At 46.6% G+C, this 22,414-nt stretch overlaps 2 protein-coding genes across 2 annotated transcripts in view; one reads left to right on the top strand and one right to left on the bottom strand.

Moving 5' to 3' along the window:
* Positions 1–4,689: 4,689 nt before the first annotated feature.
* LOC102371454 (protein FAM107B-like) lies at positions 4,690–21,265 on the bottom strand. The gene is made up of 4 exons (XM_025195553.1): positions 21,247–21,265; positions 11,305–11,452; positions 9,512–9,656; positions 4,690–5,315 (listed from the first exon to the last, which is right to left on the bottom strand). The coding sequence occupies exons 1-4, from the start codon at positions 21,263–21,265 to the stop codon at positions 5,199–5,201; spliced, it is 429 nt and encodes a 142-aa protein (XP_025051338.1). The 3' UTR covers positions 4,690–5,198.
* Positions 21,264–22,414, top strand: part of TMEM167B (transmembrane protein 167B) — a 3,484-nt gene continuing 2,333 nt past the window's right edge. Inside the window, exon 1 of the mRNA XM_025195552.1 lies at positions 21,264–21,336. Coding sequence (XP_025051337.1) covers positions 21,264–21,336 — 73 coding nt within the window. The remainder of the gene's footprint in view (positions 21,337–22,414) is intronic.

Below are 22,414 nucleotides of genomic sequence, written 5' to 3'. Positions count from 1 at the left end.
ACCTTACTACAAACTATTTCAACTTTGTTTTAAAGGTTGAATTATTAATGACCTCTTGGGCTTTCATCACAATGGTATCTGAGTTCTTAACATACTTAAATCAATTTGCCTTAAGAAGTATCCACTATTCTTGGGGACTTAATCGGAGATCATTAAGTCCTGATAATGCTTCAATTAGATGAGCGCTTGTACAAGTGATGGGGGTTAGTCCCCTAAATTGAAACAGCGGGTTTTTAATTGCAATGATTCAAAACTCACTATTTCAATCTAGGAGCTTCCATCACTGTTACGGTGAGGGACCCGATCCTTTGTTTTCTCCCCGCAAGAGAGCACCACCATGGAGGGAAGGGCCAGGTTGTCCTGCTGCTCAGGCGCCATGTGGCCCACCAGTAGCTTGTGTGGGCAGGCTCTGCAGGGAAAAAGAAAAGAAAAAGTGGGGAGGGGCCCGATCCTTTTTCTCCCCGCGGAGCCTGGCAGCTTCTTCCACGGCTGGGAGATAAACTTCTGGCGGGCCCTGAGCTATGGGGGCCCCGGGTCCTTCCCTCCGTGGTGGCAGCGCCCCCTTGGGCCATCAAGGTGGGTGGCTAGTGGGTGGGTGCTGCCCCAGGTTGGAGGCAGCACCCAGTCCAATCCAACTGTTCCCTGAATCTGAGTCGGGGCAGCATCCAGTCAGCTAGCAGCCCACCTGGGGGGGTGCTGCCACTGCAGAGGGAAGGACCAGGGGTCCCCCACAGCTCAGGGGCCACTTGGCCTGCTGGCAGCTCGCCCCCTGGCCGTGGGAGATGCGGACAGGCTCTGTGAAGGAAAACCCCCCCAAAAGGATTAGGTCTCTTGCCACGTCTGCCTTCAGCTCGCCTCTTCTGTGGCGGGGGGAGCTGTCAAAAGGCTACGACATTACAAATTGCTAAGTTGCAAACTAAAGTGCTTGCAGATGTGGTTTCAATGAGTTTGTTACATTGCAAACTAAACTACATATGCATGTAGTTTAGTTTGCAATGTAACAAACTCATTTAAATCAGCAAAAATCCTGCATGTGTACAGTGTGACGCAATGAAACTTCAAAAAATGGGCAACTTTGGTCATGTCTACAAGCACCCTTTAGTACCATATAGTACACACCTTTCCCCCTCACAATCAGGGTTAGCAGCAAGGGCACTCCAGGAAACCAGCAGGGAGATTCCTGAAAACACAGGTTAAAAGGTTCAGTTCTTATACCTGTTAAACCCTAATTTGGACCTGATAGGAGCAGCAGTTAGTGGGAAGATCCAGCTTCACCCCTACTGCTTTGGAGAAGAGGGAGCTAGCTCACCTGCTGGGTAGGGGTGGCACATTTGCAGTCTTGTTAACACAAGTTCAAGCATATTTAGTGAAGACAGAATACATGGAGGTGTAACTGCTAAAATTTGCAAAAAGACCCTACTGAGCATGTTTAAATTGCAATCTTTCCAAAGTCTATAATTTAGCTAAATCTGGATGGATTTACATGCAAGCAGGAAAAGGTGCAGCTCCGGACAGAAAAGCCACTCCCGACCCTTTCAAAACTCAATCATATTTCAGTCTCTTGATTCATTGCATGGTGATGCGACGACTATTCAAAACAGTGTCTCCAGATTTTTTTTTAATGCAAGCATAACAACCTGCAGTATTTTCTCTTAACCTTGGTTTCATGACGAGGCTGAGACATTTTGACTGAAATGTAAAAAAAAGCAATGAACCCTGAGAACAAAGTACAAGCAACTGAAATTAGAGGCTTGTGATGGGAAAGGCCAGACAACCTTAAATGCTGTAACAGACAGCGTCAGCAGCCCTGTATACGGAGGTACTGAGGCATATTCCAAGTACCTTCTGTGCCAGAATTTCAGAGCACTACAAAGTATCATCAGTTTAGCCCCAAAACCGCCCTTGGAGCAGCTGAGTATAAATATCCTAATATTACAGATAAAGTATAGCGAGGAGAATTGATGTCCTCAGTGTCACACAACAGGTCAATGTTCATAAACCTTTCACAGCATCTGATAAAGTGAGCCTGGGCTCATGAAAGATCAAGCCATACATCTCTGATTTAGTTAGCCTACAAGGTGCAAATCTGTGCTGCCTTCTACATGAACCTAGTGGCAACACAGTGGTGATACCCATATACCAGATACGGTTGTCTTGAAACCAGCTTCTAAAATGAAGTGTGCATGCTTCAAGAACTTTATTTTTATCTCCCTTTCGCAGCCATTAGTAAACACAGGTTACATTTTTGCATGAACCTGTGGGATTGATATAAGCCCATAAAAGCCAGGTAGCATTTGGAGACCTGTGACACTGGATGTTTTGGAGAGGGGAGAAGGAAAGGGTACTCAACTCGTTTTGATTTGGTTCTGGTCTATGTGGATTTGTACATGCCATGCTCCCTCCCAAGTTTCCCTCTGAGCCCCAAAACTCAAAGTAAAATTTGAAACAGCCAATGCTACTCTTCTGCTACATCTACCTGTGATGCTGCTGAATTTCACATGCACTCAGTTTGAAACCATAAATAGACTTTAGGTTCAGCTGCAATTGGACCTGGGTGCTTTTGAGAGATTCTTCAAGTCTAGTTAACAGACTAGAAAGTGGATTTATTTTGCAGTTTCAGATTTCTTTGTGAACATTGGCAAACTCCAACCCTCTGTCTACTTTGCTCTCTCCCTTAAGACAACCTTTACTATTATGCCCAGGTTTGAGACCCATCATGATAGCTGATGTGAGGCACTGAGTCAGTTTTCAACATTTAGTCTGGATAGCCCTGACTTTTTGGGGCTAGGTTAGAATATTAGCTAAATATACTACTGACCTAAAATGTATAAAGACCTGTCCACATGCTTTGACATGGTCAAAGGTGGGTTCCAAGTCAAAGGTAGCTTTGACTTGGAACCCACCTCTGTACTTAATGTTACTGTATATTTTCTAAGTGTTTCATTTTTCCCTTCTTTCTTTATATCCTAATAGCCTTGATATTCAAAACTATATAATTACTAAACTAGTCTGATAGCTACTATTCTCGGGGACTTGATGGCTCCACCTGTACTGTAATAAATGTTTGAACCTGTATGCAGAATGAGCAGAATTTGAAATGCTGTTTCTGTACCACCCAGAAGTGATGTTTCTAAATAGAAAACATGGTTGAGAACAAGACAATTAAACAAGGAGGGCCTGCACCCTCAGTGAGGTGGGACATAGTCCTGAGAGGGAGGAGAGGGGAGAGATGGAGGGGTGAGATGGCTGTATTGCATCTCCCTTTTCTTTGTACCTGCTGCATCTGCATTTCTGCCTTATCTGCTACTGCACATCATTGAGGATGTTTTATTATTCAAATGTGGCCACAATGCTGCTGTTTCCTGAAGCTGCTCTCTTAAAAAAAACAGCTTGTAAAACAAACATCTGAAAAATGTTCTGTATGCTGGGTGCTGCTAGGCTCTTTTAAAAAGATGGCCCTTATTTGAATGCCTATAGGGAACTGAGGCATCAGGAAGAGAACAAAGCACAACAAAAAACCAAGCATAGCCAGTCAGTGGGGACATTTCTATTAAGAATATGCTGGGAATTAGAAATCAAGTGATCTAATACAAGCAAGAGACCAACCAGAGGAAATTCCCCATCTGAGGGTTCAGCCAGAAGTGTGGAACCTGGCTTTTCTTTGGGGAATACTTGTCCCCAGTTTTCAAACAGCCAGGTTATATAGCCTGTCCATTGAACACTTAATTTTTTTTAAATAAATGTTTCATGTTCCAAGCCAAATCAAGTCCAAATCCACAAGTCAGTCCAGAGCCATATGTAGCCCTATAACTGGCAAACATCCTCCCCCCCACCAGGGGCTTCAGATGTTTCCAACGTCTTTTGGTGGGCGTCCTACATGCAGGCCCAAGCCCGGAGACTTGGGATTCAGATGCCCCTGAGTTTCATCTGCCCTCAGTCATATGGCTGCAGGAGCAAGCTAGGGAGGAGCCTCCCATTTCCAAAAAGTGGGCTTTAAGCCCCAACACCTTGGCAGGTACTAAACCATGTCACAAGAACAGTTTTCCCTGGGAACGCTTAAGGACCCAGATACATGGTGTTTCCCCACACTGGGGCATCTGGAGGGAGGCAGGTGGCAGGGCTGCGCCAGTGCCATTGAACACTTAAAAAAGGTTTGGGACTCAGAGACCAGTTGAGCAGAGGTTACCCTTTCGTTCCCTAAAGAGTAGACAGTGCCCCCAGAGCTTGCACAGATAAGTGAGAGTTTTTCAATGTTCTTAGGAGACCTAAAAGTTTGGCTTAGTTTTACTTATAGAGAGATAAGTATAGACATGTTTGTGCTCTCTAATGACAGCAGACAGGAAGGGAACAGTGGTGAGAGCTAATCCCATCAAGAGATTTGTGGAGAATCATAAGCTGCAGGAGCTTGGGATGAGCACAAGTGCTTTGCTGATGCAAAGTGCTGTGTAACAGGGATCTCCCATTGGCTTGGTAGCTTTGAAGTCCTCCCCTGCATAAGAAATCCTGGCTTCCTGCTGGACATCAGCTCTCTGGTCTTCTAGACAGATGGAAGGCATACACTCAGAAGTCAGGAAGCATTCATATCTATTGTGTGGCAAGCCCTCCAGGTTGCCACTCCATGCAGCGATGCTGATACAAGCCTATGTAATCAGTAAGCTTGGTCTTCTGTCTTTCCAGGCTAGAGGGAAGAGAGCCATTGTAGCTGTTAGCAAAACAGAAGGAAGGGAGAAGACTAAGATAAGTACACATATACCTATAACAGAGAGTAAATGTGCATGTGTGTGTGGGAGAGGGCTGAGGGGGAAGAAGCAAGAGAGGGCAAATATCAGGATCCCTTGCCAAATATAAGGCTTCTTAAAATTACCTGGTTGCACAGTAACTGTTTATAATACATGTCCATCCAGCCCACAGCAGCCTGGGCAGATTTGCCATCTCCCATCCCATAGAGTCTGGGCTAGAATCCTGGCTGGAGAGTCTTTCACTGGAAGCCTCCAGGAAGTGATGGCTCTTGCTGAGCACCTCATTCTCCCACCGTGGTCCTGCCTGACGTGAGCGGTGCTTCCCTAGCCACCAGGGCAGACGCAAGCCAACAGGGTCTGTGAAGGGCACTCACTGAAAATGCACTTGCCTTGCACAGAATGCTTCTGCCTGGCATTCTGCAAAGGAGCCTCCCTGGAGCTGGCTTTGCCGCCTGTCCCTTACGTCTGCCTCATGCCTGTTTCTGCAGACAGCTTGATCTTCTTCAGGCTCTCCTTGACAAGGATGAACTCAGGTCTGCTCTCCTGGTCCTGCTTCAGGGCCAGCTCTTGCTCATACTATAAAGAGGACAAAATGCATGTCCTAGCTGAACTAGTCTGAGGATACGTCCCTCCAACTAAATCCCAACCCAAACCCAAACCTTCTGCCAAACCTCAAATGGTCTCCACAACCCATCCTGAACTCCACGCCCACGCCTTCATCCATGACTTGAATGAGCTCACAAGCCCAGACTTCATCCTGTGGCATCGATTAAGGGCATCCTTTGTGTTTTTAACAAAATTAGCTGCAGGTTTCCTCTGCCTGCTCCCTGTTTACATGTTATTTTTGAGATCAAATGAATCATAGGAGCCAGCTTTCATTTTTGCCAGGCTGGGGGGATGCCTAAGATGATGGACACGTAGAAAGTTTTACTCATTTCAGGTGACAGCCCTCTTCCCAAGTGGGGCCAGAGCCCTCGGGGCCCCATGTACTCAGCACCTCTGAAAGGAATAGTTGGACTCTCTCAATCAATGTTCATATAATTTTCCTAAAAAATTGTAGTGCAGCAACTGGTCAGGGGAAGATCCCAAATCCTGTCTTATAAATGAGTCTTACTGATATGAATGGAGAATGAGATGACATTTCCTGGACTATCACAGCTACAACACTCCAACCTAGGGTTACCGTATTTCCAGTGTCAAAAAAGAGGACACCTGTGGGGGGGCAGGGGTATGCCTGTGCCCTGCCCCTGCCTCTCACTCCCAAGCCACAACCCTCCCCAACCTTGCTGTGGCCCCTCACTCCCGACCCACAGTACCCTGCCCCCCAGACCATGCTGATACCCCTCACTCCTGACCCACATCCCCCTGACCACCCCAGCTCTGCCAGTGCCCCTCACTCCTGACCCACAGCCCCTGCTCCCCTGGCATTGGTGGTGCCCCTCTCTCCCGACCCACGGCCCCTTGTCCCCCCCAGCCTAGCAACTCCCTGCTGCCCCTGAAGGACCTCCCCACCCCCTTCTCCTGCCTCCTTGTCCTGCTGCAGTGCCAGCAGATGCATGCACGTGCGCGCGCACGCGCACACACACACACACACACACACACACACACACACACAGACTCACCTGTATGCAGTTGCTGGGGCTGGGAAAGTAGAGGCAGAGCAAAATCCTGGACATTTGCTGATATTTTAAAAAACCACCTGGATGAGATGGGAGGACCCAAAAAGAGGATATGCCCGGGTAAACCTGGACATACGGTAACCCTACTATAGCAGGGATAAAATTTGCTATCAAATAGTGTTAGCTGTTTTTAAAGTCTAAGGAAAAGTCTCCATTCTCCGTTAGATTTTCTAGGAGCTTAGAGTAATCTCCAGTGAACCCTCTTGGTTTCAACCCTATTAAATTCTACATGACTTCAGCTAATTGGGGAATCCACTTAGATGCTATTTAAGTCACCTCTCTCTAACAGTTGCCTTAAAAGCTGTCAGCTTGGCTCCCTTTACTACCATCATCTATCTAGCTCTCTCAAGGCCAGATAGATGAGCAAAAAGCAGCTGGTTTCTAAAGTTTCAGCATGTATATTTTTATACATGCATCTGACTTGATTGTATGAAATCTATCCCTAAATCTGGCTGTGGGCATGCATCCTCAGATCTGGAGATGGTGTAGTTTTGTCTCCAAAAAATTACCCAGAAGTTTATGGAGGTACAGCCACTCTGCTGCTGGAGAGAGAGATGGATGGTCCTTTTCCTTGGATTTCTCAAGTGTATTTTAATAATCTACTTCCTGTCCTTGCTGTGGACAGCTCATCCTCCTGCTTTACCTGTGGCAAGTTAGGGTGTTCTTGGTGTTTTCAGGCACTGTGCTTGGTAGCTGTGGATGAAGGTTGCTCTTTTAGTTTTACGAACAGGTTAAATTAGACAAGAACTTTAGGAGGACTTAAATGAGGACGATCTTGCCTTGAGCACAGAGTTGGACCAAATGACCTCTGGAGGTCCTTTCCAGCCCCTCTTTTCTCTGATAACAATCCTAAAGCCTTAGGGTATTTTCCAAACACGTTCCTTTATCTTACCATCCACATTTCTAAATCTGGATAGAAATTATATAGCACCACCTGAAGCGCTCTTCTAACCTTATCTCCTTCCCAGAATCACTAATAGTACATAGAAAGTCCTAGTTCATGGAGCTGTCCATGCCAAGTTTATATAGTAGGCTACTTTTACTCAAATAATACTTGGAGTATATAAGCAGGCTGGACACAGATGTCACAGTAAGCCACATTTTCATAGACTCATAGAAAATTAGAGTTGGAAGGGACTTCAGGAGGTGACCTAGTCCAGTGGTTGCCAATCTTTTTCCTACCGGGACCCATTTACAGAGATCCATGGCCCGACCCCCAGTCCCCTGCCCCCTCGGGCCATGCTGGTGTCCCTTACTCCTGACCCACAGCTCCCTGCCCTCCCCCAGCCCTGTCAGAAAGACCCCCTGCTGCCCCGTCCTGCTCGGTCAGAGCACAGTGGTTGCAGCGGCTCTGGCTCATGTGGGCAGCAGTGGAGCGAGTCCAACCCCAGCTCAGGCTGGAGGGAGGAGGAGGAGAGGCCTGTGGCAGCCCCCTGCCCTGGGCTGGGGTTGCTGTGCTGCACCAGGTAGCCTGATCATGGCCCCTCCCACCCTGCAAACAGTGTCTCCTGGCCGCCCTGCCCCCGTGAGCACGGGCATCAGTCCCAGTGCCACCAGCCTGGCCATGCAGCTCCCCCCACCCCCTTCCTCCACTGGAAGGGTCAGGCACCTTCCTGCCCCCCCTCTGCCCTGCCACAGCTCGTGACCCTTTGCAATGTTCTTGTAACCCACTTTTGGGTCGAAATCCATGGGTTGAGAAATGCTGATCTCGTCCAAAGCCCTGCTCAAAGCAGGACAATCACCAGCTATATCACCCCAGCCAAGGCTTTGTCTACCCAGGTCTTAAAAACCTCCAAGGATGGAGGGTCCACCACCTCTCTTGGTAGCTTATTCCAGTGCTTTACTACCCTTCTACTAAGAATGTTTTTCCTAATATCTAACCTAAATTTTCCTTGTTGCAACTTGAGACCACTGCTCCTTGTTCTGTCATCTGCCACCACTGAGAACAGTCCAGCTCCATCCTCTTTGTAACCACCCTTCAGGTAGCTGAAGGCTGCCATTAAATCCCTCCTTGGTCTTCTCTTCTCCAGATTAAATGAGCCCAGTTCCTTCAGCCTCTCCTCAGAAGTCACGTGCCCCAGCCCGTACCATTTTTGTTGCCCTCCATTGGACTCTCCAATTTGTCCAAATCCTTTCTGTAGTGAACAGAGTCCACTAATAGGAGCAAAGACAAGGAGGGCTGGAAGGGATCTCAAGAGATTAGCTACTTCAAATCCCTGCACTGTCAGGTGTGCAGAAAGGTTAGAATGATGTCAGCAGCATGCCCCCACTAGCATTAGTGACGGCTGCCTATTAGTCATGCTATTCCACTCCAGTGAGTAGCTTTTCTTGTCATATCCAGCCATGAGTCTTTTTTTTTTTCATTTATCATCCCTCCACTCTGTCTAAGAATCAGTGGGCACGTCTACACATGCATTAAGGCACTTTTTCTAATGCACATTAACATTTTGTACTTCCAGTGTGAGGTACTAAAGAAATACGTATCAGGCTACCTTAATGTGCAGTAACGAATGTGCATGATTTTTAAGTGATACCTCATGTGCAGTAGCCCATTTTACTCTGTATTAGCATAATTACATAGCTTGTTACATGATGCTTTAATACACAGTAAAATAGGCTACTGCAGATGAAAGCGCATGTGTAGACGTGCCCAGTGTCATGCACTTCAAAGGCCCTGTCCTGAAATTCAAAATCCTGTCTAACAATGGTCCTGGTTCATAGAGAGATGCTTCTCCCTCCAAGACCATCTCAGCAGCTGTACTTCACTGGAAAAATGAAACTTTAACCAGCCTTGAAGTATGACCCAGAAGTATGGGAGATGCAGCATTTCTGAGTCTGGACTTGAACCATAGTAATCACTACCACAACAGTAAGAATGACGGCAGTCATCGTCGTACTGATGACTCTGGCCTTAGCTTTTACTTTGAATTAGCTTCCTTTCAGCAAGTCATATGCACCCACTCGCATTACAACAAACACCACACTACCTCACCAGCAGCTGAGCAAAGACCCACAAACTAATGGGCAGCAGACTGGGAAGAAAGAAAAGATGTTATTTCCATGAATACTATTTGCAGTTATTTGGTGTCACACCTCCTCAAGCTTCTGGTGCCGTTTCCTCAGCTCTTTCTCCAGATCTGTCAGGGGCCTCTGAGACTCTTCCTTCTGCTTCAGCTGTTTTAATCTCCTGGTTTCCAAAGCCTTCTGGAGCTCAGGTTTGTGTTCTGGCAACAGCCCTCTGAGTACAGGAAATAATTAAGGGTTTAATGGAGTGGAATAGACTTCCTCGTTTCTCCTGATTCAGCTCTCCATTACTGCTTCCCTTCTTGTCCTTTACTCTCTCCATTCTTTCTTTTGACCCAATATCCCAGTGCTCTGGCTGTGGACATACTGAGTGTATTGGAAGCCCTGCCAGCAAAGGTGGCCTCAGCTGGCCTCGGGTCCTGGGGTATAGTCACAGTAATAATGTGTTAATTTTTTCTCTGTTCCTGGGAAGTCCTCTTCTTCTAAGTCAAGATTCCTGCCTCCCTTCCCTTGCAGGTACCTCTGTTGGAAACACTGCACATGCCGTGCTGCTTGGGTACTAGAATACACCATCTTTCTCAGTGACTCCCTGGGGTGGTATCCGACTTTGCAGTGAGTATACCCTGCTGCAGAAAAGCCTGTACACCAGGGGCAGGCAATTATATAGGCCTGTGGGCCACGTACGGAGTTTTGTTGAGCTGTCGCAGGCTGGATCAGTACCCCTCCCGCCACACAGCAACTCAACAAAAGTCCCTATGTGGGATGGGGCATGCCGCCCAGTTCACTCATGCCTGTGTCTGGACCTGCTTGCCCGTGGAACCTGCGGGCCATGGATCGTGGCTTTGCCCCGTCCTGGCCCTGGCTCTGCACTGTCACCACTGCAAGATTCTTGGTTATCTCACTCCTAGGTGCCTCTTCGCTAGCCTGCAGCCCCATCCCAGCTGCATGGCTGTGCACCCTGCCCATGCAGGTTCCACCCCCGGCAGTGGGTGCAGGTGGATGGGCTGGGGTGCATGGGCAGTGGGGCTAGGTCCGGCAGAGGTAGCTGGAAGGAGCTGCCTCTGCTCGTGCTGCCGGGAAATGGGCGCTGCTGGGAAGTGGAGTCCAGCCAGCGCTGCCTCAGTCCTGCCGCACATCCAGGGATGGCAGAACCGGTTACACGTGCCATGGCCTGGGCTGCCCCTGCACCTGGGCAGGGTGAGGCCAAGAGACCTGCTGTGGGTTGGGAAAAATTGCTCTGCAGGCCATATTCAGCCCGTGGGCCACATTTTGCCCACTCCTACTCTAGACCATTGATTCTCAACCGTTTTAAACTCAGGACACCCCATACTAGGCTCAAGGCACCCCTTGGAAAATGCCAGTTCTTAGTTTTCACTTGTTTTTTGACTACATAAAATAATAGAACAATTCTTCTGTTGCAAAGAGCTCAGCAGGGCAGAAATATTCTAACTCTAGGATTTCTGTTTGAAACCCCCTGGTTTATCTTGTGAATCTTGTTTGCACACCTAACAGTGCTAACATTGTGCGACAGCCCACAGCATCCTTGAAAGGATCTAAAGGTACCCCAGGGTGCCACAGCACCGTGGTAAAGAATACTGCTCTAGACTCAGGCATCATCATTCAGGACTCCTGTTCTTTGTTTCCTGGCTCACTGATCATGGGGCCTAGAGACCTCTTAAAAACTTGATGGCCTCCAAGTGCCCACATAAAGAAGGCTACAGGGGATGCCTGGTCTCAATGTTCCTGGCAAGCAAGGATCTCCAAGTAAAGCAGAAGAGGCCAAGGACCTTGTGCCACCCACTGCATCAGATAGAATAAGGCTGTCCTTTGCCCTATGCCCTCCTGACAGCTTTATCCCATACCTCTTGTGGCTGAACAACAGCTCCCGATGGAGGTCCCGATGGTTCTTGGACTCCTTGACTGGGTTTGGCAGCTTCTTTGGCTCAATGAGGCCACTGGTGCCACTGACTGTCCGGTAAGTGCCAGGTTCAAAGCCCTGTCTGCCAGCCTCTGAAATGCAAATGCCAGGTGAATGAGATCAGCCATGGTTTAAATGGTTATTGGCAACCTAATGGACTCGATAATAGATGCCTGACTACTAGTTGTCAGAACAAGTATTAACCCTTTACAAACTATTTAAAAATGGAACCTTACTGTCAGTTGTGATGGTTTTTCTCATCTAACTGTAGGTGTGCTCATTATGCATATTTATGTTAAACATTTTATGAATCCTATTGAGCTCTTGACCTAAATGATGCTTTGTGGCAATTAGTTCCACAGACTTATGCATTAGGCAAAAAGTATGTTAGTTTTTAAAGATACCGCCTGATAGTTTAATAGAACGTCCCATTGCTTTCCTACTTTTTATATGACATTTGTATCAGGTTGCTGATCCTTCTCCTCTCTACCTCTAGGTTCCTTCTATTTTTGCAATACATTATTCCTTCAAGTGACAAGATTATACTTATTTTGGACCCAGGAATCACTACTAGCAGTCCATGTTACAACAAGTTGATAGCACACTGGGTTGTTGGAAGCAGGTCCTTTATCCTGCTAACTTTTGCAGGCCAGTTAGCAATGTTGTTAGTTGTTAGACAGATCAATTCTCACCAAACAGACTTTAGCTTCTAACAGAAATGAAACAACCCAAAGCCCTCTGTCCTCTCCAGACATTAGCAGAAGAGTCACTTTCTGCTCAATCTTTTCCCCAGTTTAGCAGCCTCGCTTCTCCTTTTTGCAATCTGTTCCTTCATAGCTTGCTCCCTTCTGCTCTGTCCTCTGAGATTTTAAACTCCCAGTTGGATGCTCCCTCGTTAGCAGAATGCCCCACAGCTTAATACCCTTAACAGGACTGGCTTATAAGTGACTTATCAAAGACTGGGAAAGTTCAAATAAATGATGTCACCGAATGTTGTCATCATGCTTATAACACTGGTATGTTAATATGTTAATGAAGCATGAATATCCTTTGTAGCAGCATCTGGTTTGTCTCAGTTGTATCATTTCCATTGAGAATTTTCTCTCCCTCTTTCAAATTTAGTGTTTAACTAGCACCCAGACCTAGATAAAAGTTAACTGGTCTGTAATTCTCAAGTTAAATTCTGGCACATAATTGGTGTATCAAGGGCTCCTACAAATTTCAGACAATGGGGCTTGGTTAATTAAGGTTGTGTTGTGTTTACTAGTCCCAGAATAATTAAGGGTATACCTGTGGCCTGTGTGGGTGGTGATGGCATTGCAGCTCAGGTGCCTCATTAGGACATCAGAGGTATATTAAGTATGAGACGCATTTTCAACACATTCCAAAGGCTAGCCCCAATTTATACTGCTGTAAATGAATTTTTTTTCTTTTAGGAGAGGGTTAAAAGCAGCTGGCTGGGATGGTGGCTATACTGCTGCTGTGTGTGCTGTTGGCCACTGAATGGCACTTTGTGAAAATTTGTCTAACATTTCTCCCAGGTATACAGTTGGTCCAATAACATATACCACCAAGATATGCTTCTCACATATTTCCTGGACCATCACGGCAACAACAACTCTCCGACCCAACCATAGGCTATTGAAGTGGGCATGCCTTCACCATAAGAGCTCGACAGGGGACTTAGCTCAGGAGGATCTACCACTTGAGCGCACAGACGTGCACTGGAAAATTACCTTAACTGGTCTTTTTATTTTGCCACATGTGGCCAGTAAGGATGGAAATCAAGACCATTTTACGGACTGCTTAGTGGGTTTGAGTCCCTGGGGGTCCTACTTGGAGTCAATGAGCACCCCCTTCTGAAAATCAGACTCCACTAACAGCATCTCAAGTGGGGCCTCCAGAATCACTACTTATTTATAAAAGTGAGATTCAGGGCTTTTTTTCCAGTGGCTTGTTTCCTTGAATAAGTTTAGAAGCCTCTTTAAAATGTGACCTTTGATGCTGCTGGTCCCTGCATGTCATATAGCTTCCCAACCCGACAAAACAGTTCTCTCCCTCTTGCCTTGGCTCAGAGGCATGACAGGGCAGCTTTGTGCCCTGGACTGTGGCTGCGCACAGGGCAGCAGTGGCTGTTGGTAGTGGCGACATGGCTAGCCACCAGCTGTGGCAGCGATTACTTTTCAGCCCCTCAAAGCAGCACTTGGGGCTGCTGCCCCAGTCACCCCCTGCCCCCCAGTTACATTACTGCCTCAGCCATTGCTTATGAACAAATTAATTTGCTTGGGAAAAAACCAAAACCCTCTGAATGCCCCATCCCTCTCTAGGGGCAGTTAGATCTTGTTATCTGGCAAATGTGGTTTTCCCACACCACAGATGCTTTCTTCTTTGGCGCAAGGAGCTCCTACCTGGAATCTGACGACTCCTCTGCGTTTTGCAGTCACCCTGTGAAATGAAAAGTTCAGCTTCAGAGAGAGGACAAAGGAGTCCAGGAAATAAAAAAGGCATTACTGCAGTAAGCACAAGGATGACCATGGGTCCTCATAGTCACAGCTTGTGCTATGTTGCTGGGCGTCTTATTTCCAGGTCTGGGAAGAGAAAGAGGTCTAATGGTCCTGAGTGTTGGGCAGGCAGGTGGGAGGGCGGAGGAGAGGGTGTTGCAAATCAGGAGTCAAGGGTTTTTTTCCCAGCTCTGCCACTGTCTTCTGTGTCTTGGTTTGCCTGTCTGTCAAATGTACATAGCTACTTGTCTAGAGGTGCTTTGACTTTCAGAATAGGAAAGAATCATAAATGCAGATTCTGGTTGTGAATTAAAGTAGCAGTGATTGGAGTCAAACATAACAGAGGCAAGCGCCGTCTGTGGCAGCCCATGTCCCCATTAATGTGTGCATCTTCCTGGGGCAGAACAAACCCTTATATGCCATACGCAATGAGTGATGGCAATGACCCAAGTAAATGAACCTCCAAAAGGCAAGGTGATTGTTCGGCACAGGGACTCACCATATACACGCTCACCTTCTCAAGGGATGGTTTGATTTTTGAACAGGTGGAAACTGAACACTTACCATCTGTTCAGACTGATACTGGATAGGATACCACCAAACTTGACTTTGCATTCCAGCAGTAGAGTTTCTTATTTATCCCGTCCCGTTTTTCCCTACCCCAAGCCTGTGGTATGCAGTCTACATACCAATATGACAGGGAAAGCATTTGAGACTTGCCCTGAGCTGAGAAGCTAAAAAGGTAGGGTCCTCCTCTCTCCATTCACAAGACCATGATCTGCTTTGCTATTTCTTAAAGTATCTCAGTTTGGAAGAAAGACTTGGATCTCCTTGCCTCCCTCTGGGGTTTAAAGGTTACATCCTCCATATGTGGGCAGATTTCCCTTTTTAATCCTTCCCTAACAGCCCGATAATGGCAAACATAGTATCCTGCACCATTAAATTAAACAAATCTGGGGAACACAAAGGCCCCAAGCTGCATGTAGACTGGAAACACTAATGTGCAGCCACCTCTGAAGCAGAATTCAGCAGATGTTTAACAATCTCTGAGGGCACAGCTTATTAATCTCAATTTACAATTTAAAATAATAATGTTCAGCTTTTAAGTGTAAGGTGGAGATATAACTCCTTAACACAGATCTTCTGTGCTTGGCATGAATATTTAAGCTCCCTTGATAACATCTATAGAAGAAGATATTTGTTCCAGTAATCCTCCAGCCTCCAGTAACAGGAGGTCTTTGGTAATATTTTTGTCTGACCAGCTATACAATTGGAAGAAATGGAAATATGTTAGACAAGCTTTGGGCAAAGAATGTCCTATCTAGTTGAGGACAGCAGAATACCGTCATTTACCCAGACTGAAATGTAGCCAGATCTAATGATAACCACTACAACTGCTTTCTACACCTGGTGTGAGGGTCAGGTTACCCTATGGTTAGCTTAGAATTGAAAGCAGATTTAAAGCCATGCAAACAGAAATTCTTAGCCACAGCAACACTACTTTTCTTCCACAATACCATGGCATCAAGCTGTACACAGAGACCTAGCCTGGATGGACTGGATGACCTGGGTTATATCTGTGAAGAAGACTGGCTGGTATATCAACATTTTTCCAAAGCCTAAATTGTCATAGAGGGGACATACAAATGCCCTAAGAGCAATCAGACTGTGAAATTGTATACCCAGGCATAAGATTAAGCTCATCCATGGGTTTATCTCAGCATGAGTCTTCTTGGTAGGGGAGGAGGGGAAGGATTTGTTTCACTGAAGCAGTGTCAGGGCAAGTGCAGCACTCTAGGCACTCATATTTCACCCTGGAGACCTTCTTGGCTCCAGATCCAGCCAAGCTTGTGGGCAAAAGGTCACTGTGGTCACCAGGTAAATCTCAGCCCCCAGAACACTTAAATAGTCATGATAGTAATGCAGCCAGTATCCCTTTCTTATTGTCCTTAACAAACATTGATGCTTATCACGAAATGACGTGATTAGTAGAATCATGACTCAGGAGGATCCCCAGACTGGATTTGCAAAAAGGGTTCGGGTCCAGATTAAATTCCCACACAGAGCTCAGTGTGGGAAGAACAGAATGGAAATAGGAGGGGATGCCAGAAGTCAGAACTGAAGTGCAGGGGGGGATAAGGACTAGGATGGTGTGGGGGTGAGAAAATGATGGGTCAGAATTGAGGTGTCTCGACAAAGCTGGGCTTGGGGAAGTTTTCCTGGTACCCACTCTACAGGGCTAGCCTACAGCTTTATCAACCTGTGACTTTCATGTCCATCATGTTCATCAAGTTCTGCACAAATATCAAAAAGCCATAAAACTTCATTTCAAAATGATCCTTAAGACCGAGAGAGTCTGTTTGCGGCATCTCTGAGAACAATTGAGAGATTCTGGGGAGGGCAGCATATGGGTGAGGACTGCTTCTCTTCACTGAACACCTCCTGGTCTTTATCACATTTATCCTGTAACATCCTGGGCTGGTAGGAAAGTGCTGTTATCCCCATTTTACAGATTGGGAACAGGATGGGGAGTTTCAGGTAAGATGCACTTGGTCTCCATCTTTCCAGTCATTTTTGCATAAGAAATTGCAATTTGGGGAAAATGAGATTATATACAGTGGATGTGCAAGCCACTTGATCTCAAACCCAGCACCACCCACCCCAGCACCTGAAACAGCTAGTTCCTCCAGCTCTGCACTTTGACTTGCATTCCCATGCATTCTTTGACTTTCCCCCCTTAGACTTTCAAAGTGTCCCCTTTGACTTTCATTTGGGTCTTTCCCCGCTTTAGTCAGTGTTTTATGGGATGAGAACATGGTTTAGGCAAATGTTGATGATCATCTCCAGATACTTCTCCCAGCTGAGGAAGGTGGAGAGAAAAGAACAAGGGGAACAAAGAGGGTAAGGCAAGAAAGAAAGAAAGAAAATGACAAGGATGGGTTGGGGCAGGGGGGAGAAATAGGGAGTGAATTTCCTCCATATATACTATGATTCATTCTTTTTTAGTAAGCTCTATCCATGAGTTCAGCTTGGTGCAAAGCACAGAGGCATATGTCCAAAAATACAGTTTCCTAGTGACAGGAGAGCTACTCACCTGCTTGGTATGGGTGAGCCCCATGACTCTGAGGTAGGGGGGAAATTATGCTTGAGGTTGTCTTTCAGCTCTCTCTCACTCCTTTGTTCCTGTCCTTGCCTTTCCCTTGATACTGAAGAATCGTATTAGCCCCACTTGCTGACCTGAAGGGAATGTGCTTCGGGGTTCCAGAAAGATTGCGGGACTTTTCTCGCTCCAGGGAAAACCAGCAAGAAGGGAACTGGGATCTCCAGGATAATCGCACTGTTTTCCTTTGCAGGGGAGATAGTGTCAGTGATTCCGGATAGCACCTATTCCTATCAACGGGCTCTTCATTATATCAGTTAAACCCCTAAGACTAATTCTGCAGGGGAGGGCAGGCAGGAGTCATGTGACCAGCTTTAAGTGTCTTGCGCTATTTAAGCCATAATGAATAATCCCAATGTTTACCCAAGGGTCTGAACTTCCCCTTAGGGAGATGTATGCTGATGTGAAGGGAAAGCATAGATTCCGGCTTTGGGACCAACATTAAAACTAGGATTTATAAAGGATCCCAAGGGGAGGATTTAGGTGCCTAAATCTCATGGGTTATATTAGAAAATCTCAGCTAAATTCATGGTGGTGAATCTGTCCTCCATTTCACAACTCTTTGTTCCCATTCATCACTCTATTTACATGTAAGGTGCTTTACAGACAAGTTAGGAAATAGAGCCGTGTCCCTGAGGTTCTTATTTTGTACTTGCTTGAGGTTTGTTCTCTGAAAATGTCATTCTGGGGCAGCTCTACTGCAGGTAAGCAACTGGAGTTTGGGGGTGGGGGTAGTATAATCCCATAAGAAACAGACAAACCAGAAACCCCAAGTCATTCAGCTGGAAATCTTGACCAAAGTAAATAGAATTGATCCAGACATGAAAGTATGTATAGAATTAGTAACAGTCCCTGGGCAAAAGGGATTCTTCCAGAGTCCAAGAAGCATTGTACAAAGTGGCACCTATTTAGCTAAAGATGAGGAGAATGAAGAACTTGGTGTTGGGGAATAAGAAAGTGTACATGGCAATTTAAATGCACAGATATAAATATATTAAAGGACCCTTCAGCAACCAGAGTGACTTTGGAACGGTCTCCAAGCCTCTCCATTTGATTCTTATTGGGCACAAGACATTTACAGTGCAGCTGCCTAATTAGCTCTGCAATACACATCTCGACCCTATTAGGCCACAGGAAACTAATGAACTCCACAGCAAGGAATTACTTCTAAGTACCTGTAAGGGAAGTACCGGCTGGCTGAGGCACGAAGGTGCTTCAATGTGGGGGCTGCTTACCAACTAGCCCTGCACTGGAGCACCCTGGTGCCCCAGCCAACCCCTCTGCAGCATGTTGAGTAGTGTCGGAGCAGCCCTGGGCCGAGAGGCTGACATCCCTCACCTCCACCTGGGTCCCCTGCCATGTGGGGCTGCTCCGACCTAGCTTAACATGCTGCGATCCTGGGTGCATGTTCAAACAGCACACCTGGGAGCAAAAAGTGCTGGTGCAATGCGCGCTGGAGTTTATTGCTCTGCATTAATTGCATGTGTAGATGCGCTCAGTTAGTCTGTTCTTCCCATAAGAAATAGGACCTCAGGAGATGTTAAGCCCCTTTAGGCAACCTCTACAGGCATTTATACACATACTTTTTTTCCAGTGACTTGCCGCAGATCCGCTGCTTCGGAGCAGACTCAATTAACCTAGTCTGCTCCGCACACGAGCTGAGGCAAACTGCAGTGCGCCGCGTGCAGTTGTATAAGCAGCGAAATACGTCAGCGCACAGAAAGTGGTGGCGGCGCGCTTTTGAACTAAAGCACCTCTGATGAGTTTTATTTCAAAAGCGCACCACTGCCATTTTCTCAGTGCTGATGCTCATTTTGCTGCTTATACAACTGCATGCATGTCGGTGCTGGGCACTTTTCAAAGTGCTCAGTGCTGTAACGCATGCACATGTAAAAATGCCCTACCTTTTGAGGTCTCCATGCACAGTAGATGAGAGGAGATGCTAATCAAAAGAGCAAATTATTTTGTTTCAGAAACTATTTAAGGTTAAGTGTCAGCATCAATATACTGACTTACCTAAGACTAGTCAACTCTAACATGACTATTTATTTTATGCCAGCTGTCCATATAATAAAAACATACACTGGTCTTTCTAAACGTATAGAAATCAATATGGATTACAAAACAATAAACTGAACTCTGACCCATGAATTGTTTATGCATTGTTTTAATTATTTAAAAAAGGAAGTATCCTTTTTGAAATAATATAAATATATATATAAAAATATCAGTTCATCATTTGAAAATTATCAGTTCATCAATAAAAATATCAGTTCATCAATTGAAAATTACCATTTATGTAAAGTACTTAGAATTGCTATTTCTTTAGAGTAATATTTCTGACTGTTAGCATACTATATCAGTGTTGCTGTGCACATATATCATTTTTATATATTCTTTTTTCACTAGGGTTTTTCTGTTTTACTTAATATTTTCTGATTGTCCTAACTTTGGCCCAAAATAAATACCATTTTTCCAGAAGCAGTTATTTTAAAATATAAATATGCATTTACATTTAATTTGATAGAGATACTATAGTTAACTGTAGTTTGGCCAATTACATATTTACAATATCCTTGCCTATTTAAGTCCAGTTTTTTAAGTGTGTTGATTCTGTAAATGATGTGATTAGGAATAATGGTAATGCTGTTTAACTGTCTTAACTGCTGTTTTGAAAAGGTTCAGAGGTTGGTGATATACCTAATCAACATTTGATTTTTCAGTGGCATGCAGTGACAGATCAATATGTCTAGTTTTCACATAATGGGACATTTTCTTTAATAGTGTGCATTTTACTAGTTTTCACATAATGGGACATTTTCTTTAAAAGTGTGTATTTTCCCTCTTGAAAACAGCCTATGTAACCTATAAGGAGGAGAATTAAAGAAATGGACCAACTGGGTAAGCTACAGCTCTGCAGAAAAGAACCTGGGGTTACAGTGCACAGTAAGCTGGATATGAGTCTCCAGTGTCCCCTTCCTGCCAAGAAAGCTAACAGCATACTGGGCTGCATTAGTAGAAGCATTGCCAGCAGCTCGAGGGAAGTGATTCTTCCCCTCTATTCAGCACTGGTGAGGCCACATCTGGAGTACTGTGTCCAGTTTTGGGCCCCCCACTACAGACAGGAAATGGACAAGTTAGAGTCTAACAGAGGGCAAGAAAAATAGTACAGGGGCTGGGGCACGTGACTGCTCAGGAAAGACTGAAGGAACTGAGTTTATTTAGTCTACAGAAGAGAAGAGAGGGGGGATTCAATAGCAGCCTTTAACTACTTGAAGGGTGGCTCCAAAGAAGATGGAGCTGGACTGTTTTCAGCGATGGCAGATGACAGAACAAGGAGCAGTGGTCTTGAGTTGCAGCAAGGGAAGTTTAGGTTGGATATTAGGAAAAACTTTCTCACTAGGAGGGTAGTAAAGCCCTGGAACAGGTTACCCAGGGAGGTGGTGGAATCTCTGTCCTTGGAGGTTTTTAAGACCTGGCTAGACAAAGCCCTGACTGGGATGATCTAGTTGGGGCTGTCCTGCTTTGAGCAGGGGGTTGGACTAGATGTGACCTCCTGAGCTCCCTCCCAATCCTAATTTTCTATGGTTCTATGATCAGTCATACAATGGGCTAAGAGTGGCTGAAGAAGGGCATTTTATCCTCAAAAGCTTGTCCAACATTCCTCCCAACCACACAATAAGTCCAATAAAAAGACCTCACCAACCCTCCCCCTCCCAGCTTCTAGCACATTTCCTGGATCACAGCTACAATTCTCCTTTCCTGATTTGACCAGACAAAAAGCTAAATTATTTAAATGATCTTTTTCCTGTGGTTTTATTCAAACTCTGCCATCAGTCATTGGGTAAGTTGTGTTTCTTTTCTCTGCTTCAGTTTCATATCCTTTCAATGGTACAAGAAGACTGAGGGGTGATTCTGGTAACAATCTTCAAATAGGGTGACATTTATAAAGAGGAGGAAGGGTGATATTTATAAGGCGGATGGAGATGCGAAAGGAGAAGGAGCTCAAAGTGGACTCAAGCTGCAGCAGACAAAATTCAGGCTGGAACTTTCTGACTATGAGGGTGATCAGGCCTTGAGACAGGCTGGTTTGTGGGGGGGGGTTTAAAGGAAAATCTGCGTCCCAAGTCAAATCGGCCAAATCAATTCCAAATCCACGTGAGTCATACATGGACCTGCAACCAGCAAGCATCCTCCACCCCCACCTAGGGCTTCAGATACTTACCTGGCAGGGAAAACACCATGACTGTGAAGGTGGTTTTCCTGCTGGCTGGGGAAAACCACAAACGTGGCAGAGGGTCGTACCCTGACCGAGGTGATGCATAGGTAGCCTCCCACTTTTACTTCCAGTGGGAAGATCTTGGCTACACGCCAGCTTTATGGAAATGGGAGATTCCCCCCCAGCATGCTTCTGCAGCCGTACAGCTGAGGGCAAACAAAACTCGGGGGCATCCGAACCCCACGCCTCCGGGCTTGGGCCTACACACAGGATGCCCACCAAAGGATTTGGAAGCCTTGGGACAAGCTTAAGGTGGCCATCATAGAGGACAGTCCGGTTGACCTCTTATCGATACGAAACTGGACGCCTTTATATCCGCTATTTTTTCTCTTGAAGAAAAAAATAGGACATAAAGGTGTCGGGTTTCATATCAACAGAGGACAGAGTAGCAGAAAACCGGACTGTCCTCCATGATGGCCACCCTAAGTCTGTCCCAAGGCTTCCAAATCCTTTGGCGGACATCCGACGCGCAGGCCCATGCCCGCACGCGCAGGCTTGGGGCTCGGATGCCAGCGTCCGGTTTCGTATCAGCAGAGGACAACCGGACGGCCCGCTATGATGGGCACCCATCACTGGCTACCTAGGGGCACCTCCATCCCCGGAAACGTTCAGGAGCAGGCTGGAGAGACGCCTGGCTGGGGCGACGGTCAGAGCCGGCCCTGCCTGGAGCAGGGGCTGCACTAGACCTGGTGAGGTCCCTTCCAGCTCTACTTTGCTATCCCCGCAGATGGTGTTGTTTGTGATGCAGTGCCACCATCCAAATTAAGGATGACTCGTGTGCTGCCATCCCACCGCCCCCTTACAAGCCCTGCTGGCGGCACGACCGCTCCTGCCGCTGCCTGCAGCGGGAGGGAGGGGGGAGGGGGGGGCAGCCTCGCCCGGCGCCTGCGCGCGCCGCACCAAACTCCGGCGCCTGAGCGCAAAATCGGCGATCGATTGAGCAGTTCTGCATGGATGCGCATCGCTCCTACCCTCGCCTGGGCGGTTATCTGCATTCGGCTGCTTCTGCCTCCTGCTTCCGGCGGCCGCGTTGGCCGGCGGGTCGTGGCGCGCATGCGCCGGGGACGCGGGACGCGGTGACAGGCGGCGGCGGACGCTGGAACCGGAGCGGCCG

The sequence above is a fragment of the Alligator sinensis genome, unplaced genomic scaffold, assembly GCF_000455745.1.
Source record: "Alligator sinensis unplaced genomic scaffold, ASM45574v1 scaffold1873_1, whole genome shotgun sequence".
Classification (NCBI taxonomy): domain Eukaryota; kingdom Metazoa; phylum Chordata; order Crocodylia; family Alligatoridae; genus Alligator; species Alligator sinensis.
This window is presented reverse-complemented; position numbering and strand designations above follow the sequence as displayed.

Coding starts and splice junctions, on each gene's coding strand:
- LOC102371454 (XM_025195553.1), bottom strand. Junction 9,657..11,304: donor CTGTTGTTCAGCCACAAGAG/GTATGGGATAAA, acceptor TCCTGTACTCAG/AGGGCTGTTGCCAGAACACA. Junction 5,316..9,511: donor GGCACCAGAAGCTTGAGGAG/GTGTGACACCAA, acceptor TCCTCTTTATAG/TATGAGCAAGAGCTGGCCCT.